This window comes from Pagrus pagrus (assembly GCF_965226575.1).
Source record: "Pagrus pagrus genome assembly, chromosome: 12".
NCBI classification, from domain to species: domain Eukaryota; kingdom Metazoa; phylum Chordata; class Actinopteri; order Spariformes; family Sparidae; genus Pagrus; species Pagrus pagrus.
The window spans coordinates 30,950,370-30,972,291 of record NC_140196.1 but is presented as its reverse complement, the minus strand read 5'-3'; the positions used below and the strand labels follow the sequence as shown (position 1 = coordinate 30,972,291).

General features: G+C 42.2%; 1 protein-coding gene across 1 annotated transcript in view; it reads right to left on the bottom strand.

The window, feature by feature from the left end:
* ttpa (tocopherol (alpha) transfer protein) overlaps positions 1-21,922 on the bottom strand; it is a 31,669-nt gene that overhangs the window by 4,748 nt on the left and 4,999 nt on the right. The window contains exons 2-4 of the mRNA XM_084369802.1: positions 21,423-21,576; positions 756-949; positions 51-161 (exon numbers count right to left, since the gene is read on the bottom strand). Coding sequence (XP_084225928.1) covers positions 51-161; positions 756-949; positions 21,423-21,576 — 459 coding nt within the window. The remainder of the gene's footprint in view (positions 1-50; positions 162-755; positions 950-21,422; positions 21,577-21,922) is intronic.

Sequence of the window (21,922 nt, the reverse complement as noted above, 5' to 3'; positions counted from 1 at the left end):
TGTGTGTCTCTGCATTGTAGACGATGTGTCTGTGATGAACAGATACTCACCCTCTGTTTGATCTTATCTGGAAGAAAGGGACGAATCATGGCGAAGACAGGCCGGAAGAACATCGGCTCATTGACCAGATGGATTCCTCGAACTTTCAGTGGAAAAGAGTCCTGAACACACACAAAGACAAAAACAAAAAGGGGAGGCAGACTGATCTGTCATGACTATAAAATAATATCAAACCCTGCACATCACCAGTTATGGAGGAGTGTTGGTGACTGAAAGATTCACATCAGAATGTCAGAAAAGTCAGAAAAGTCAAGCCCCACATGTTTTAACTGATATATTCTGTCAAAAAGTGTAAGGCAGCACAATCTGATGTTGTCATGTTGGTGTTATTCCTGAAACTTCATAATTAATGTTGCTGCAGGACCATCATTGCAACTGATCAATGCATTTTTGTAATGTCATAGCTTTGTGACTCAGGAAAAATTTATTTTAACACAAACTGCATTTCCCTAAGCCCAAGAAAACAGCAACAGAAATCTGTAACTAGTAATTAGTGTAAAAAATTCTCCCAGCAGGATACGGGCCCTGGTCTGCTGAGTTTAGTCCTGTATTAACCACGTTCAGACACAACAGCTTGCTCCTGATGTGTTCACTTTGTCTTCTTTTTTTCCCCCTTTGTCTTATAATTAACAATAATCTTATTATATTTTATTTACTGTAATGTAACATGATCAGAAGCATGGTGGGAGACCTACCGAAAGTACAGAGGATATCTTTCTGGCGAGTGAAGGGTTAATCTGCAGGGCGTGACCTAAACTCCACCCCTGCAGGTCAAATATGACCTTCAGACCCTGCCTCTGCGTCTCTGTCTCCATGGAGATGATCTCTGATGTCATCAGGCTGACCCTGAAGACCTGGAAAGCCGACCATTCTTTAGGGTTCCAATGCCCTGCACACACACACACACACACACACACACACACACACACACACACACACACACACAGTTAGACATGTCTTTAAGATGTCTTCATGTTTCTTTGAATGAGTCTGTAGCTGTAGACAGGTGTTAGCCTCAGGTTAAACACAGTTGTGTAGATGTGATTTTAAACTATGAATCAGAACCTCTGCTGTGCGTATCTGCTGTATCTGTTGTATCTGCTGTATCTGTTGTATCTGCTGTATCTGCTGTATCTGTTGTATCTGCTGTATCTGTTGTATCTGCTGTATCTGCTGTATCTGCTGTATCTGTTGTATCTGCTGTATCTGCTGTATCTGCTGTATCCGTTGTATCCGCTGTATCCCCTGTATCCGCTGTATCCGTTGTATCCGTTGTATCTACTGTATCTGCTGTATCTGTTGTATCTGCTGTATCTGCTGTATCTGTTGTATCTGTTGTATCTGCTGTATCTGTTGTATCTGCTGTATCTGCTGTATCTGTTGTATCTGCTGTATCTGCTGTATCTGCTGTATCTGCTGTATCCGCTGTATCCGCTGTATCCGTTGTATCTGCTGTATCTGCTGTATCTGCTGTATCTGTTGTATCTGTTGTATCTACTGTATCTGCTGTATCTGCTGTATCTGTTGTATCTGTTGTATCTGCTGTATCTGTTGTATCTGTTGTATCTGCTGTATCTGTTGTATCTGTTGTATCTACTGTATCTGCTGTATCTGTTGTAGCTGTTGTGTCTGTTGTATCTGCTGTGTGTGGATGGAAACACTGAAGCACACATGCAGTAAGCCATCATTCATCAACAGTAAGCCATGCCACACTGACGTGAACCATGAAGAGAAACACATTTTTGGCTCATATGCTGAGCAAGCACATTTGTATTGAAATGAAAGGGCACCGTCTGACATCCAGCATCCAGCTCTTCATCGATCTTCATGTCAATCATTCACACTCAGAAGACATGAAGCAACAGAAAGGCTCACCTGGAGTTGTGTTTGTGTCTCCCTGTAAGTCCTAAACTCACTTCCTTTAAACTCTGGTTTGTTCGCCACCAATTCCTGAGACAAATATCTGCCTTTTTAGCTGCTCAGTGATCCACTCTGTCCACCAGCTGCTTGTTAAAACTGTGTTTCTTGGCAGTTAGGGTTAGAAACATGTTGGAGCTTCACTGGTTAGAATGATGTTGATATGTGCAGAGTTTTGACACATGACGGCTGTTTTCACATTCATCTACTGATGTGTACATCACCTCTGTGCTAGTAGAGGTAGGTCTACCAGCAGGATCTGTGACATCACAACTGGTTTGGAAGTGTTGGGACCGTCCCATATGGTTCTGACATCAGATCGGCCTGCGTGTAGCTCAACGCTTAAATGCAGCCTCCTTGCACTAACGAAGCCTGGTAAGCAAAGGAAAGTGCACCGACCCTAATGTCCAGTAGGTGGTGCCTGCCACAGTCCCCCTAGGTTTGAAAACTCCCACCTCCCATTGTCTATGAGCGCACCTGTTCAGCGCACACATCAGTTCAGTTAAGTAAAGCAGGATCATGTCTCGCAGTACCAGAGTTACATGTTGCTAGAAGCATCAGCTTTATTTACGCAACTATTACTCAAAGGAAACATATAGACTAGGGTTTCTCAACGGGGGCGGTACCGTCCCCCAGGGGGCGCTCTAGACATTGTGGGGGGTGCTGGGAGCGTGAGGGCTGAGAGGGGGGCGCTCAGGCAGGAATGGGGGGGCGCCACAACTTGGCTTGTACAAAGTTCATTTGAACTCTACATGTTAAACTTTAATGGTTTCCCAACTTTTTTAGTGCAAATAACCAACCTAAATAGTCTACTTTATGGGTGTTTCAATAAATTCTACTGAGCTACATCTTATGAGATCGGTGTGTGTCCTTTTAAGAGCGAGAGCGGTGTGTGTGTGTGTGTGTGTGTGTGTGTGTGTGTGTGTGTGTGTGTGCGTGCGTGTGCGTGCATGTGCGTGTGTGTGTGTGGTCGAGAGAGGTGAGCGAGCGAGAGTAGATGCGGTCGAGAGGAAAAAGTGTATCTTAACGTTCAGATATAGTTTCATAAAAATAAAGCTGCTGTCTGAGACCTAAGAACCCGAGTCTGCTGCTTCCACTGCTGGGTAAAAGGGAAGAGATATCCTCTCTGCTCCCTGACCACGATCGGACGAGCTGAGCAGGAACGGTCTCCATAGTAACGCCCGTAAACAAGCCACGGCAGCAGGGAAACCCCGGGAAATCCCGGGAAATCCCGGGAAACCTCTTGGAGACTTTCCGACACTTGGCTACTTTTGACAGCTGTCACCTGGAGCCCATCTAATTGTTCGCGGGCTAACACTTAAATAACCAATGAAAACGTACACAAGCATGATTAGGCCTACGTAATCACATTTAATCACAATCCATTTACATTACAATCAAACATGGCGGAAAATAAGAAGAAGTGCCGGCAGTACAATGCAAATTACATAAATTATGGATTTATTCCATCACCGACTAATGTACAGCTGCCGATGTGCCTGCTATGTGAGCAGGTTTTCTCGAATGAGGCAATGAAGCCATCGCGATTACAGGAGCATCTGTCAAAAAAACATCCTGACAAGGCATCAAAAGACTCGGCCTACTTCCAGTCACTGAGGGATCAGCATTCAAGGCGCCCCACGATCAACACCATGTTCGCTCGGAGCGTCAATCAAACAGAGAGCGAGGTGGTGGCATCTTATAATATAGCTCTACTTATTGCAAAGGCCGGCTTACCGTTCACTGTAGGGGAGTCTCTAGTTATTCCCGCAATAAAGGAGGCGATCTCCACAGTCATGCAGCGCGACCCTGCGCCAGTCACCAAGGCCATCCCGCTCAGCAACGACAGTGTGGCCCGGCGCATACGGGAGATGTCCATGGACACTGAGCAACAGCTGTGTGCTAAGTTGCGCGGCTGTCGCTTTAGTGTCCAGCTGGATGAGACCACCACGGCCGACAACAACGTTCTCCTGATGGCCTATGTCCGTTATGTGTCCGGGAGGGATCTGCTTGAGGATTTCCTGTTCGGGGAATACCTGGCCACAGACACGCGAGGGGAAACCATCTTCGCCGCCCTGACGGAGTTCCTGCGGGAGAGGGACATCCTGGTGACGAACATCATCGCCTGCGCCACGGATGGAACGCCAGCTATGGTCGGCAGATACCGGGGATTCGCCACCCTCCTCAAGCAGCAAGTCCCCCAGGTGTTGACAGTGCACTGCGTACTGCACCGTCACAACTTGGTGGCCAAAAAAATGTCCCCGTCACTCCATCAGTCCCTGGATGTCGCGGTCAAGGCGATCAACAAAATAAAAGCCCATGCGCTTAATGATCTGCTCTTCAGACAGCTGTGTGGGGAAAATGATGAGGCCTTTAAGCGCCTGCTGCTCCACACAGAGGTGCGCTGGCTGTCAAAGGGCAACTGCTTGGCCAGGCTGTGCGAGCTTTTCCCTTCAGTCACTGAATTTCTCGACCAGGCAGACGCAACCTTGAAGGCCAAGCTGTGGTCCTGTCGCCATGACATTTTTTACCTCTCCGACTTATTCGGGAAGATGAATGAGGTCACATTGAAGCTCCAGGGGGATGGGATGACGCTGGTCCACTCCAAGGCCACCATCTGCAGCTTCCTTGCAAAACTGGAGCTCTACCAACAGAACCTGGGGAGGCGACAATTAAATCACTTTCCGCAGTTAGCCAAGGTAGGTTTTTGAATTAAGGCCTGTTCATACTACTCAAGAAGAAATAAATGTGTGATTGTTCAGAATGTGAAAATATTAGGCATTTCATATTTCATACTAGAGGTCGGACATGCCACCTCTGTTGCCTCTTTCTTTCCATCTCCTCCGCAATAGCGCATAATAAGCTATCAATACTCCGCCGCCGCTTCAAACGTGTTGTTCTCCTCCTCCTCAATCAACGCAAAACTTGCCATCTCCGCTAAGGGGATTCCTTTAGCGCGCGTTAAGTGTAGGCTACTGCAGTGGGCAGGGTGTATGAGGGACTCCCAGGAGTTTTTTGTTTTTTTTTGTTTTTTTTAAAAAAAGGGAACTCCCAGGAGTTTCTCCTGAAGTAGCCTATGAAATGCCCTGACCATGAGTATGAACAGGCCTTTAGAGTACGTTTTATCTCTGCTCTCATGATAAAATGAAATAATAGTTTTACTGTGCCTGTTCAGGTGTTGGATGAGCTGACGGATAGTCACCTCCTGCTCTACACCGATCACTTGAAGGCAGTCAAGGCCGACATGGCGATTCGGTTCAGGGACCTCGAGCAGCTGGATGTGCCTGACTGGGTGATGGAGCCATGGCAAACAGATGCTGTCAGCTGTGAGCCCGAAATCCAGGAGAGCCTCATTGATCTCCAGAATGACGAAGAGGCAAAAGCAACATTCCGGACCTCTGGTTGGCGTGCGATGTGGGTAACGCAAGGTCAGCGTTTTCCCCCGTTGTGGGAGAGGGTCCATCTCCTGCTCCTCGCTTTCCCCACGTCGTATCTCGTCGAATAGGGATTCAGCCAAGCTCTCCACATGCAGACGAAATACCGCAACCGTCTGAACCTGGTTAGCTCTGGCGCTCTCAGACTGAAACTCACATCCCAGTGTCCAGACGTGAAAAAGCTGGCAGCGGCCCACCAAGCACAGGGCTCTCACTAGGTTGCTTTTAATAAATAAAGCCCGTACAGTCCTATATAGTTCCCTTCTTTAAAATAGGCTTTTTTGTTCTTCTTTTTTTCCTTGGTTCATGTTAGCGTCTCACTCCTCAGGCAATGACCGTTTCTGTTCAAATGTTTAATAAGCCTAGGAGCGCATTAATTAACGCACGAGCAATTTCTGTTTTTTTATTGGTTCATTCACTGTTGTTCACGTGAAGTGTGCGTGTTGTTGGCATGTCTGACCACATTATCCCACTAAAACTAATTTTCAACAAATTCTGCTGTGGTGGTATTTTTCTTCCCAAGTTCCACGTTGCTTAATACACCTGGGGTTATTTTCAAATGTTGTGATATTGTGAAGTGATATAAACGTTAACCACTTATGTTCAGACTTAATATGCAATTCATTCATCATCCTCAAAGGCTGTGTGGCCTTTCTCTCAGTAGAAACACCAGTTTGACTTAAATTCTATCTCACAGCTCTTTGCAGAAAGATCCTAGCAACTCAAGAGCTCAGGGTCCCATTACAACTAAAATAACATTTCCATGTTGTTTACCAGTTTCTCCAGGCATAGTGTTGAGTTATATACAGACATGACTATATGTGTCAAAAACATACATTTTGGAGGCAATGTTTAAATTAAAATCCATGCTTTCATGTCCGATAAAATGGTCAGATTTACTCATTATTTTGTTGGGGGCATAAATACAACTTCAATCCAATAAAAACAGGGACTTTAAAGCAAGCGAATGACTTCCCTCATCATACAAAACCTGGGGGGGGGGGCGTTAAGGGGCTCATGGCATGGTCAGGGGGGCGTTTGTTCAAAAAAGGTTGAGAACCACTGATATAGACGAATAGATTTTACCCGACTAGGCCACAGTCTGTCATCTCGCTGGACGAGCCAAAACTGCCGTGTGTTTACCAAACATACTCCGGATCCAGAAAAGACGCTGTGCAATCAGCCTCTTTCCCTGCCTGCAGAAGGAGGTTTTTTCCTCAGAAAACGCCCGCTTTGCCCGTTTTCTTAATGCCCACGTCGACTACGCTGTCTTAACAGCCAATGCAGGATGGGGCAACCGCCTTAAATCCACGCCGAGGAAGCAGCTGGATTAAGGAAGACACGACTACAAGTGAGGCTTATTGGAGCACAGATACTAGAAGTTAGCGTGTATGGTATGCTTGTAAACTACATTGTTTGTTTGTGAGTTTGTGGACCTCCAAGTCCTTTTTATTTGCTGTTAGTTTTACATGGTAAAACATCGCTGTTGCGCACACACACACACACACACACACACACATATACACACACACACACATGCTTGTTTGTTATTTGTGCTTGAGTTTGTCTGAGTTTTAGTTTCATAGTTTAGCTGCTTTAGTTGAGTGATCGATTTTTGTTTATTGAAAGTATTATTGATTTTCTGTGATTATTTTGTGCATATGTTTTGTGATAAATGCTGGTTGTGATGGTCAGTACTCGGATTCATTTCCTTCACTGTTCCTTTAATTGTAAATATTTTACAAATACTTACATTTAAAGTGAACCCTTCTTTTGAGACTATTTTGGGTCTGGTTATTGGTCCCTGATTCCAGGGTGGTGCCTCATTTTAACAATTTGTAAATTTTTATTTATTTAATTTTAATAATTAGCAGGCAATGGAGTAGGTTGAGTTTGGCTTGAGCTCCCGTCGAACTTTTGCTTTATTTTAAGTTAATAAGCGCTTTTCATAACGAAATACTGGTAAACCTGCTTCGAGCATATTCCTTAAGTGGAATATACATGTGTATACGTGTTGATGGCGTCAAATCTGCGTAAATATAAATTTGTCGAGTCAAACCAAATCTAGGCCCAACACCGCCTCGTCCTCGAGTTCCACCATCTCTCCAGGCCCGAAGCCCCTGTCCCTGCCACACAGCCAAGAGATGGATGCTGAAACCCTGAAGGCAGATATCCTGCTTTCACTAAGGACTGACATTGCAGCAGTGATAAAAACTGAGCTGAAAGGTGCACTTGCTGAGGATTTCGACTTTCTTAAGAACGAGTTGCAAGCGGTGAAAGTGGAAGTAAAGAACAACACGGCTGCAATTCACTCCGAAATCGACCAGATGAAAGCTACAATTAAAGAGGTGGAAGGTGGGCTAACGACCTGGTCGGACGAGGTGGCAGTTTTACAGACTACGGTGAGTGACCTGGCAGCAGAGGTAGCGGGACTCAGAAATAAGTGTGAGGACATGGAGGGAAGACTGAGGAGATGTAACATCCGGATCCTGGGGGTGGCGGAAACAAACGGATCGAGCTCTACAACATCGGTCTCAAAGCTACTGAGAGAAGCGCTGCAGATGGATAGAGATGTGCTTGTGGACCGCTCTCACAGAAGTTTGGGTCCCGAGAGGAAGGATGGGAAACCATGCTATCATAGCCAAACTTCATTACTACCAGGACTGCGTTGAGGTACTGAGCCGGGCGTGCTCCCGAGCCCCGCTCCGGCTCAACGGTGACACAATTGTTATCTTTCCTGATTATACTACGAGTGTCGCTAAGGCCAGGGCGGCATTCAATGAGGTCAGGAAGCTGCTCCGTAATCGGCAGGGGGTCCGGTATGGCATCCTGTTTCCAGCCCGTCTCCGCATCACGTTCAACGGAGAAGAAAAGGAGTTCACGGATGCAAGCAAAGCGATGAGCTATGTCAAGAAGAATATCATCTCTACAGCCGAGGGTTGAGTGAGTAATATTGTCCTGGATAAATCATCGTCTCTGAACTCTGACGGGACGATATTTGTTTGAACAGACTTCTGAAGTAGGATGATCAACACTGCTGTTTTATTTTTGTTATATATGGACTGATGAGGTGTCTCCCAGGCCTTCATTTTATTTTTTATAAAGTAATGTATGGACATGCAGTTGTTGTTTTCGTTTAGGTTATAAGACCCTGGCACAATCTTGGACTTAATTTGGGATGTACAGTATTTACATACTATATAATGTCACATACTGTGTAAAGTCATGGTTTCATTTATTTTCTATTTGGGCTAATGGGTGGGAATTTTCCAGGCCCTATTTCATATGCAGCAGGTTATTTTTGAAGTGATTTTTGTTTATAGTCATTCTGATTCACATTATTGGTTCATGTGCTGTTGCTAGTTGTTTTGTGATAGGATGCGCTTTTTGAATTCACTTTTCATATCAGGGGTTCGACGGGAGCCTGAGCAGTAGGCTCTATAGAGTTCTCCTCACAAGCACTAAATGTGCGGATTTGTTTTGGAAGGGTATGGTGTGCACCTTGTTCCTGTAGGTGCTGAGGAGGGTAGGATGGGTGTGGGGTTATGGGGAGGGTGTACCAGACTTTGTTGTTTATTGTACATAACTTGCCAGACGTCTGTTTTATGGCTCATCTACTGTCATGTTGGGCTCCCTGTAGGGCTCAGATATTCAACTTTTACCCCTCATTACGACTGGTATTAATATTCTCAGAGGGTCAGATGGTAGTGTGGTGAACTTCATGAGCTGGAATGTCAAGTCACTTAATCATCCTTTAAAGAGAAAAAAAGTATTTACACATCTGAAGCAGCTTAATATTAATATTGCATTTCTTCAGGAGACACATATACGGACAGTGGACCATTCTCGATTGAGAGGGGAGTGGGCAGGACAGATATTCCATTCTAATTTCCATTCAAAGGCTAGGGGGGCAGCTATATTAATTGATAGAAATACACCATTTACAATGACAAGCGTAGAGGCTGACCCCGCTGGGCGCTATGTTATTGTTGTAGGGCAAATTTATACATTTCCGGTCATCTTGGCCAATGTTTATGCACCAAATTGGGACGATTCAATGTTCTTCACCAATTTCTTCTCCTGCTTACCAAATATGACATCGCATTACCTTATCCTTGGCGGTGACATGAATTGTACGCTCTCTCCTGTGTTAGATCGTAGTTCACCCAGATCATCATCCCTGTCTAGGTCGGCACGCTCTATCCAGCTTTTCCTTGAATCATATGGAGTAGTGGACGTGTGGCGTTTTCGTAATCCTGCTTCCAGGAGTTACTCATTCTTCTCCCCGGTTCATAACACATACTCCCGTATAGATTATTTCTTTTTGGACAAAAGACTACTTCCCCTCATAACCAAATGTGAATATGGACCCATAGTTATTTCAGACCACTGCCCTTTGACTATGGCTATGCGCATCCCAGATACACAATCCAATTATCGCCCTTGAAGACTCAACCCTCTGCTTCTGTCAGACGACGCTTTTACTAGTTTTATTGCATCTGAAATTTCATTGTTTTTAGATATTAATCAAACACCTGGAATGTCTTCTCTAACTATTTGGGAGTCCCTGAAGGCATATTTACGTGGTCAGGTCATCTCATTTTGTGCTAATCAAAGGAAAGTAAGCACTGCTCAACTTAAAGAATTGGCGGAAGAGATTCTTGAGCTAGATAGGTTACCTAGCCATCTTCCTACTGCAGACTCTATTAAAAAGCGTATGTCACTGCAGACAGAGTTTGATCTTTTATCAACAAGACAGGCTGAGTATCTTATATCCAAATCACGACATGGGTCTTATGAGCACGGAGAAAAGGCTGGACGGATTCTCGCTCATCAGTTGAGACAGAGGACTGCTAATCAGACCATCCCTGAAATAAATGATGAGCAGGGCTCAAAATGTACGGATAGTCTTAAAATTAACTCCTGTTTTCACTATACAGTTCCGACACATCTGTAGACCCTTCTGTTTTGGAAGACTTTTTTAAGACCCTGCATGTTCCGTCCTTAGATCCAGGGGAAGCTGCAGGGCTGGAGGAGGACCTCTCGGTCGGGGAGATAGCATCAGCGATTGGCTCTATGCAAAGCGGCAAATCCCCAGGACCGGATGGTTATCCAACAGATTTTTACAAAAAGTTTTCAAGACAACTCTCCCCTTTGTTACTGTTGGTTTTCAATGAGTCACTCTCATTGAAAGCCCTACCATCTACTATGCGTGAAGCAGTTATTTCCTTACTCCTTAAGAAAGACAAGAACCCTCTTGAGTGCAGCTCGTACCGTCCAAATTCTTTATTAAATACAGATGTAAAAATCCTTGCTAAAATGTTGGCACGTCGCTTGGAGGGGGTTCTTCCATCCGTCATTTCACCAGACCAAACAGGCTTTATTAGGAATCGTTACTCCTTTTTTAATATCAGACGTCTTTTCAATATCCTTTATAGCCCTTCTCCACCTGGTACCCCAGAATAAGTGCTCTCACTTGACGCTGAAAAGGCATTTGACCGGGTGGAGTGGGGCTATCTTTTCAGCGCGCTGGAGAGGTTTGGATTTGGTCCCAGATTTATATCATGGGTTAAACTTTTATATACATCTCCGAGGACTGCTGTACGTACTAATAATAATCTGTCCACCTACTTCGAGCTCCAGCGTGGTACAAGGCAGGGATGTCCTTTGTCGCCACTGCTATTTGCTGTTGCAATGGAACCACTTGCTTTGGCGATAAGACAGAATACTGATATCAGGGGGATCCAGCGTGCAGGGATAGAGCATAAAGTGTCACTTTATGCAGATGATATGCTATTATTCATTTCACAGCCCCTTCTGAGTCTCCCTAAATTAATGGTCTTACTCAAAGATTTTGGCAAAATATCGGGTTACAAAGTCAATATTCAGAAAAGTGAATTGATGCCTATTGGTAAGGGGGCAGGCCAGGTACCCCTAGACTCATTTCCTTTTAAAATTAGTCCAAAGAAATTCAAGTATCTTGGGGTGTGGGTTACACACAGCCATAAAGATTTATATTTAGCTAATTATCAGCCTCTGTTATCTAATCTGAAGCAAGATATTGAACGGTGGGACCCCCTGCCTCTCTCCCTGGGGGGCAGAATTAATATTATAAAGATGAGTGTGCTGCCTACATTTTTATATGTATTCCAGTGTCTCCCAGTGTTTCTTACAAAATCCTTTTTTTCAAAACTAAATAATCAGATATCAGCCTTTATTTGGAACAAAAAGCCACCACGGATCAAAAGATGTATACTGCAGAGACCTCGAGCGAAGGGAGGGATGGCACTCCCAAACTTCATGTACTACTACTGGGCGGCTAACATAAGATCGCTGCTGTACTGGATGAGGGAAAGTGCCACAGCCCCCGGATGGACAATTATGGAGGGGGCATCCATTGGGTCCACGTGCCTAGCAGCTCTACTGTGCGCCAAATTACCATTCACACAACCTCTGTCTAGCTTTACCTCTAATCCAGTTGTTGTACATTCAATCAAAATTTGGAATCAATTTAGAAGATCTTTCTCTCTTGGGGATCTATCACTTACTGGGCCAATTGCAAATAATCACCTGTTTATCCCATCATTGATGGATAAGACATTCGATATTTGGTCTAGAAAGGGGGCTGTCTTATTGTCTGATCTTTATGATAGCTAATACAGAGGTTTGACATTCCCAGGTCACATTTTTATAAATATTTGCAGCTTAGAAATTTTGTAGCCTCAAATTCAGACATTTTTCCATTGTGCCCTTCCAATTCTCTGTTGGACTCAATCTTTAAATGTAGATTGGCCAGGAAGCAGACAATAAGTGTTATCTATGATTTACTTAGCATGCATGATTTGACACCTTTAGATCTCCTTAAGAATAAGTGGGAAACAGACTTAGGCAAACCAATTTCAGATGATAATTGGCGGAAAGTAATCCAAAGAATTTTCCCCTCCTCCATATGTCTCAGACATGCAGTTGTCCAATTTAAAATTGTTCACCGTCTGCATTGGTCGAAAGCTAGACTCTCTAAGATCAATTCCGACATAGATCCCACGTGTGATCGATGCAGACAGGCTCCAGCTACTCTGTTGCACATGTTTTGGACATGCCCAAAGCTGCATACATTTTGGCAATCTGTATTTGAGACCTTTTCTAAGATAGTGGGAAGAGTAGTGAGACCGTCTCCTCTTGTTGCACTGTTTGGGGTGACTCCGGAGGATACTATCCCTTTTAGATGGTATGAAATCAGCATGATGACCTTCTGCACTCTCCTTGCCAGGAGATTAATATTGTTTAAATGGAAAGATCCTATTCCACCGATGTATAGTCATTGGGTCAGAGAAGTCATGTGCCATCTTAAATTAGAAAAGATTAGATATACTGTCAGGGGAGCGACTAAGAAATTTAACAGAATCTGGCAATCTTTTTTGACCTTTGTTGAAGATATGGACGCTGACAGCATTGTTATGTAATTATTATCTGTAATTTTATTTCTCTTGCTCTTTTTCTTTTATGTTGGTCTGGCTATATAATATGTAATGTGTATGTTCTCTGTCTGGTACTGGGTGGGGGGGTTGGAGGGGGATGTTGTACTTGTTCCTTTAGTGTTATTATGTTTGTTTTTGTTTTGTTTTGTCTGTTAAGCCCCTCTGGGGCACTGTCTACTATTTGAAAATTCTAATAAAAAAACTTTGATCAAAAAAAATATTTAGCACAGTGTGATGTGGAAACTTGAACATACAAACTGTGAATGGAGTTTACAGTGAAGTACAAATCCTGAAATTCCACATAGTATAATCACAGATTCAGGAGTCAATGTAATTCTGATGATTTAAATGAGAACTTCTTGTGGAAAAAAACATCAGAAACACAATATGAGTCAAAGCACCGTGTTTTATATACACGTTCAAACATGTCAGGAGGAGATCTCTGCTGAGTTACAGTAACTCTGGAGACTGTTTAGTGCACATGCAAATACTTTACATCAATTACAATACAATTGTTATTTGTTGTGTTCTGTCCGAGTGTTTGGACAGATGCTTTGGCAACATTATTGTTAAACTTTCATGCCAACCCTTACGAAAAAGAAGTTTATTCAAGTGTGCTATCAGTATACTTCTTTTAAACTAAAAAATAAGAAAGTATGCTTTCAGTTTACTTTTCATGTACTAATCAGAGATATACTTAACAAAATTATACTTAAGTATACTTGGCTTATACTGACAAGTATACAGAAAAGTCTAAGTATATTTGGCCTATACTTGTACTTAATCTTTTGATCGAGTTATACTTAAGAAAAGTATGATTAAGTATACTTGGCTTATACTGACAAGTATACAGAAAAGTCTAAGTATATTTGGCCTATACTTGTACTTAATCTTTTGATCGAGATATACTTAAGAAGTATTCTTACCTTATATATAGGGCTGCCACAAACGATTATTTTGATAGTCGACTAATCACCGACTATTTTTTCGATTAGTCGACTAATCGGATCATACGTAAATTGAATGTATAACATACAGTTTATCGCACCAGCATGCAGCTGCTCTTATATAACAATCATTAGCTTTCAGCTTGAAGTGTTTAAGGTATATGCTAACTACTAGTGACATAGGCCTTAATAAACTCTCCCATGACATTCTCATGCACCTGCACATCAGAAACAATAGGAGTGATAGGTACAGTAGGATATGCAATAATTAACTACTGCATACATCTTGACAGCTCTACTTTACACTGTTGATTTGTATAATCCCAACAGACATGTCCAGTGATTTTCAGCTCTCTGTGTTTACATGTGTCTGTTTTGATGATACAAGTCAGCTCCTGAAATGTGTGTTTCTCTTCTATAAAACACATTCTACATCGCAAATCTCTAATCCCAAACTGCACAAGGCTCTTGTTCTTAAGGCTAATGAATCAAATCATCATCGCTTATGTTAACGTTTACAGCTATCGATATGAGTAAGTAGTAAGTTAGCTCTCTGTTTACGCTAATGTTAGCAGCTAACTAGCCAGTTAGCTTAACGAGACGCCGGTCCCTCTTCATCGTCGTTGTCAGCCACAACGTGCTTCCTTTTCAGGAGCTTGTGCATCACAATTGTGCTGCCGTGAAAGGCAAGTTCTGTCTTGCAGATATTGCATCGCACACTTTTCTCTTTTGTTTTCTTAAAATGCTCCCACACTTTTGAGCTCCGTTGCCGCCGGGTAGCCCTGATACCAGAGAGCCCGTCTGGTATAACTTCAGGTGACACTACGGCTGACCCAGATTACCACTACTGCGCATGTGTGTCAATGACAGAAAGGCAGACGCGGCAGTGGAAGGTGCTGCAGCAGAGAGAGAAAACAAAGTTTAAAAAAAAAAAAACGACGCGTCGACTATTAAATTAGTTGTCGACGATTTTAATAGTCGACGTAACCGTGACTAGTCGACTAATCGTGGCAGCCCTACTTATATAGAAAGTTTAAGTATACTTGGCTTGTAGTTGTGCTTACTCTTATGATAGAGTAGCCTATTGAATACTTTTGCGCACATATTGGCTTCTTTGAGGTAGTACTAGGGTGGAATAGCTTAGAGTAAATAGTACACAAGTGGAACTGAAACTGATCTTGTATGTACACAGTGTTATGTAGGTTAGCACAAAGGTAGCAAGCAGGTAGACAGATCTACACTGTAAAAAATGTCAGTAGATTATAGGGTAAAAAACTGAAAACTACTACAGCTACTACAGTAAAAAAAACTCTCAAAAGGTTAAATAAAATGTTTAGAACAGTGAAACACTAACTATATATAACAGTCAAAACTGTAAATTTTGCACTGTTAAATACTCCTGCACTCAGTTTATAACAGAAAGATGCCGTATTTTACATTACAGTCAATACTGTAATTTTTGGATCTATTTTTTGTAAAAAAAATTACAAAAAAAACGAAACATTTTGCCACTGTTAAGTTTACTAACCTTGTGTTCGTAACAGATATATGCCGTAATATATAACAGCTAACATAACAATATTTTGCATTTATGTTTTGGATAAAAAATATTTACAATTTGTGGCCGTTAAATGGAGGCCACTCTGTTTTCCTAATATTGTTTTTTTCCTAATATTTAATTATGACACTTCAAAGTACGGTGGTCCAGAGGTGTCAGGCCAAATACAAAAGCCACAACACAAATACGAATACGATTATTGTGTTGTGGCTTTTGTATTTGTGTTGTGGCTTTTGTATTTGTGTTATGGCTTTTGTATTTGGCCTGACACCTCTGGGTCACCGTATCAAAGACCAACAGGTGCCTACTGTGGTGGGAACTGAGGGAACACAGGCAGTTTGTGACAGTTTCAAGGTCTCCCTTAAACTCTGTCACTACTGTCCCATAAAAACAAAGACATGTAATGTACAGCTTCACAGGTTTACGATTCCTTGACCCATGTGGATCTAAAATCCAGTTCAACAAAGGTCAAATTAACATGGAACTGTCTCAACAAAGAACAATTTGTAGGAAGTGGCAAAATTAAACGGGTTGTAATTAACATATGCATTTCACATTTGAGTACAGACGCTTTTTATATACAGTACAGACGCTGAAAAGAAAGGCGCCTAATTCAAATAGCATCGTTTGCATCTTTGACGTCCAATCAGCGCATTGCGCTCAGCTCCGCCTCTTTGAGCTCCATGATTCACGGCGCTTCATTCTGGTCACGTTGCTGTTGAATGACATTGACCCGCTAACGTCTCCGTCACGAAGCGAAGCAAGCGCAAGCCTACTGCTGATTCACAGTAACATTCAATGTTTTTATTTTCTGATCGAATGGTCATACATTTTATACTTCCATTCGTCACACCGGCTAATTTTATGATTTCGTTGGCGAGTCATGACGTTTTTCAGCAATTTCAGTCATTGCAGCTAGCCAGATAACCAACGTTAGCGTTAGCTATCCCATTGTGTGTGTTATAAGATTGGTGTGGTCCCTTTAAGGGGTGGAGCAGTGCGTGAGTGCGTAGAGTCTGTGTGTGTAGTGGAGCGCAGCAGCAGGTGAAGTTGGAGCAGACATTAGCAGAGCAGAGAAAGAGGTTAGCCATGAATGTACAGTTCAGTATGTGGCCAAATAAACGCACAAGCTTCTCCAGACCATGTAATGTCTCTCCTACTGTTTTACCAACTGCTGTCTGGCAGCGAAGTGAAGTGAAGGGTGTTAGCCCTGAAGCTAACCGGCTTCAGCCCAGGAGGAAAACGTACAGGAAACGGTAAGGTTAACACGTGTTTTACCTGTTCACGTTCAGTGTTCATTTGTTTTGCTTAGTACACTTGTACAGTCTACTGATTTAGCCTACTCTACATGTTAACCGGTCGTTTAGCTGCTTAGTTTATGACTTTAATTTAAACTACTTCCAAGAAATAACGGACCTTATCAGCCAACCTGAAGCTTATAGTCAGGTTCACTATATAATTTTGTGGGAATTTTTTGGGGATTTGCTAAACTATACATTTTTGGAAAGGTTATTGTATAAGGAGTCAGAAAATCAATGTTTGCATTTACAATTTTGATTTTTTTAAAATGGCCACCGTAAAACTTTAATTTGTAATAGCTCGGCTTCTGAAAAAGCTGGAATGTTGATTTTAACTGCTAAACCCACATGTTCAGGGTCAGGGAATCCAATAGTGCTAGTTACAAAGCTACAAAACTTTACCACATTAACCCATAGATGCATAAGTGGGTCAAAAATGACCCGGTGTGGTTGTTTTCTTGCAATATCATTGTAATGAAAAGTTGTTTGCATTTAATATTCCATGTTCCTCAAAAAACATGTTTTTTTTTTATCATCCCATTGAAATACATCAACAATATGGGTAAAAAAAACTGCACATCACAAGCAGTTGGTCAGATAACTCAGAGTTCCTTTCATTGAAGAGTTTTTTCTCTGAGTTTAAAATTAGCTAATGTAAAACCAGACGCACAGCTTGTGAACAGGCAAGGCAGGCAACTGCTTGGGGCCCGAGGGCTGTTTTATGAATGTTTCAAAAATATATTCGATGCATGCCACCCCCCCCCCCCCAGAGGACTGGGTCGTCTGTGGGTGCTTTGGCACGGTCAAGATTAGGAACTGCAGCTGGGAGGGACTGTTGTGTGAGGAGTCCTCATACAACAGTCACTCCCGGCTGCAGTCAGAGCAGGAGAAGTTCACCCCTCGCGTCCAGACTGCGAGTAACGCATGCGCGAAGCCGCCGCTGGCTGATCCCTTTGAAATGTAAAAACGGTAACATTGTTATGTGAATTAATTCACATTGGGTTAGTTTGCAAGCTGAGCTGGACCCACACTCCATTGGCCGTGACCGACTCGAGTGCGGCTCTGCCTGGCCACTTCCATGGATGCGGTTATGGTCAGCAACGAGTTACCAAAAAAAAAAAAAAGTGTCACCTAACGTTAGTTGCTGTCCTGTCCTCCTTGACAGAAAGTAGCAGCACTCTATTAAATTAACAGAGCTAGCAAATTAATAGTATTGATTTGCTAGCTATTAGGGTAGAAGAAAGTAAATAAGCAAACTTATTATGTTATGATGATTGATGATGATGATTTTCTGACTCCTTATACAATAACCTTTCCAAAAATGTATAGTTTAGCAAATCCCCCAAAAATTCCCACAAAGGTTAAAATCTAAATAAATCTGCAGATACAGTATGGTCAAGTTAGTACAGTATCTGAATGCAAAAACGACAAGATAATGTGACCTCTGTTTATGCTGTGATTCATAGTTGTAACCACAGTTATTATTTCCATGTTGTTTTCAGATAAGCACTAAACCAAAGAGCCACAAGGCAATGGGAGAGGGGGAGTGGATGGTGAGACTGAGGACATTCGCCAGCTCTGGGGTTTAGCCTGCTGGAGGAGGCAACAGACCAGCCCCGAGGCAGCGCTAATGGCATGATCTCTACCAAAAGGTAAAGTATAGCAAAATATCCACTTAATACTCATGACCATGCATAAAATTGCATAAATATCCCGCATATTCCATCGCATTTTTTAAGAAAACGTGCCACATAATCAAGGATTTTTGCCCGCAACAATCACAAAAAAACTCCGCATTTTTCTGGAAGGACTGACTGAGTGTCTCACTCCAGGCTGAATACAATTCTGATTGTTTCAGATTGAGAAATGCCCCATGCAGGCCCGTGGACAGACCACCCGGTCCATGGCCTCTAGTTGTGGATTTCACACTGTTAAGGTGAGCTTTAAAAGAATTACATCTTGCATGTCTGTTTACATTGCTGTTATGCTGTTGCAGTTACAGCACATGTCATAATGCTGTTGTTTTAGCAGCCTGCCACTCAGTCTCCTGCTGATGTCCAGCCTGTGGTCTCGGTCTGGGCCCTTGATGCGACTGATAATGCAGCCCAGTGGTCTTTCCTATGTCCCCTCCAAGTTTAGCTATGGTGAATATTGTCGCAGTAATTAATGTCTTGTATGAATTGTTTGTATGCGTTGCATCATAAAATTGCCAGCCCTTCTCCTTCTCCTCCGTCCCCTGTGAAGACCCCAAGTCCAACTTCATCCTCTGTGAGGACCCCCAGCCCTGCTCCATCCTCTGTGATTGTTATATTTTGGCATCCAGTACAATATTTGTTTGAAATTTTTGATTTATAAAGAAAACAAATATGTTCTTAATCCTGAGTATGTCTTGTGAATTTTTATATGTGTAGTCCACTGGTAGTGTACATATGAGTTAACTTCAAGTCCACTTAAAGTACATTTGTATATTTCCAGTATACCTAAAAAGTAACCTAGTAGTATACTTTAATGTCCAAAAATAATATATAAATAGTAAACTATAAGTATGATGTTAAGTTCACTTAAAGAAAACTTACAAGTATACTTGCAGTTTAAAAAGTATTACACTAGTAGTTTACTGACAGTATACATAAAAGTATACTTTCATAAACTAAAAAGTGGACTATAAGTATATAACTAGTAAACTAACAGTATACCTATAACTTCACTTGCAGTATACTTCAGAGTATACTTTCATAAACTAAAAAGTGGACTAGAAGTATATAACTAGTAAACTAACAGTATACTTATACTTACTAGTATACAGTTCACTTGTAGTATAGTTGCAGTACAAAATAATACTTAGATGTAAACTAGTTGTTTACTCAAAGTTTACTTCTCTTACACTTCAAGTATACTTTAAAGTATACGTTGATAAACTAAAAAGTGGGCCAATTTAGTCCCAAGAAGTATTGAAATAGTACACTTAAGTATACTATTGGTACATTGATATTAGTATACGTACTAGATAAAGTATACTTGGGAAATATACTTGAACTTTACTTAAGTTTACTTGATAAAATAAACTTGAAGTACACTTCTTTTTCGTAAGGGAATAAAGTCCCCTTTGAATTGAATTGAAAAAAAAAAAATACATCTGTCTACAGCAATCATATAATTCAACATCAAGAATTAAAGGGGACATATTATGCAAAACTGACTTTTTCCTTGCTTTAGTATGTATATTTGCGTATCCGGAGTGCCTCCCCACCCCTTAAGCATGAGTTTTGACAACTAAGTCAATATTTTGTACCTGGCAGAGTCAGGAATTGAGTCTCTAAATGAGCCGTTTGGATTTCACCCGGATTGTTACGTAACAGTCCGGGTGATTTGCATACTCTTTGCGTATCTCCTCCCACATTAAGCCAGCTACCTGAACGAGGATCCGCCATTTTCTCGTCCTCGCTAACTTGTACGCGACAGCCTGACCGCTACCATGTACAACCCGAAAGCCAAGCACTGCTGCTCTGTCGTCGGATGCACGGATCCTCCCGTTCGCTTTCTGTGTGTTGGTATACATGTAATACGTGTGTAGCGTTAGCCGTAGCGTTAGCTGTAGGCTACAGCTCGTCGTTGTTAGCTGTAGGCTACAGCTAACGGTATAGCTAATGCTACAGCCTGTAGCGTTAGCTGCTGGCATGAGAGACCAGACCTGAGAGTACCAAAACGTTATCTGCAGTAAAGCAGTCACTACTTTGTTTTGGAGCTGGAGACAGGGGCTACCTGCTACATGTCTGCTGTGCTACTATCAGTTATATGCAGGCACGGACACAGAAAAGCTGCGTCGCGCTGTGTATTGCTCGTTGTTGTTTTTTTTTCTTTCTCAACTTTATTGAAAGTTGCTGTGTAGTGCTCGTTGCCATGGTCCCGCGATGCCGTCCTCACGTCTTCCGGTCGGCAGGAAGAAGTGGGCGGCGCACGCAGTAGCTCATTAGCATAATGACAAACAGTCCCTGAATCCGGCCGCTGAGAGCAGGGCTGTGAAACTGGTGTGTAAACAACCCTGCTGTGCTCAATCCTTCGGTTTTTTCGACCAAAGCATGTTACTATCATTCCATTTAGATATAAGCAGAAATGAGCATAATATGTCACCTTTAAGTTTCCAAAGACGATTGTAAAATGAACACATCTTTACTTGGATTTGAATGGAACCGTTTTTATGGGTCAAAACAACTCACAACTTAGTCTCTATTTCCATAATCAAACACAATAGTTCTTTCCAGTAAACTTTATTTTTTACAAATTATTTTGAAATTTGAAAAGAAATAATATGTTTTACATCTTCAAATGTCAGTGCTGTTGAGTTACATGGAAATAATGAAAATAAAGTTAGAGTCCTTCAGAGTTTTCAAACCCCATATGCTGTATTCTTCAGCATGTCACTGAGTGTGTTTACATTGTATTTACAGTGATGAATTCTCTAGATAGTAGTTTTGATGGCAGAGTCTGCCATTCCCATTCACTCTGAATTCCAATTTGTTACCAAAGCCTGAGTGGATCACAGGAAACGATGACACTGCCTCCTTCTGTTGGCTCTCAAACTGAAGACCTGAGTAAGTGTTCATGTGGCTGCTGTTTGAGGACACACTCGGTCAAATGTGAACCACAACAGAAATGTTAAGGAGTGCAACTTGAAGTGATGGTGAAAACTATCACCATCTACACACACACACACACACACTTGTACTGACCAATCCTGTAGATGAGCACCCTGCTGCCAGCATGGTCCCGATGTGGGAGGACGGTGTGGTATGAGGTGTTGAGGAGGCCGAGCACTGAGGAGGGAGACAGACAGGAGCTGATCTCAGGACTCTCCCTCCGCCACCGCTGGTAGTTCAGTAAGAGCTGCACCAGACACATACAGTTGTGTTCAAAATAATATCAGTCCAACATCACTAACCAGATCAATAACTGTTTTTGGTAGAAATTACATTTCTACATTGCAAATAATTTACTAGTAGGTGTAGTAGAGTAATAGAAAACCAACAGACCCAACAGTTGTGACATGCATGCTGCTGATTCTGTGTAACTGAATCATTAGTTGAAAGGAGTGTGTTCAAAATAATAGCACTGTGGAGTTCAATTAGTGAGGTCATTCATTCTGTGAAAAAACAGGTGTGAAACAAGTGGCCCTTATTTAAGGAAGAAGGCATCAAATGTTGTACATGCTGGTTACAGTGCATTTTTCTCT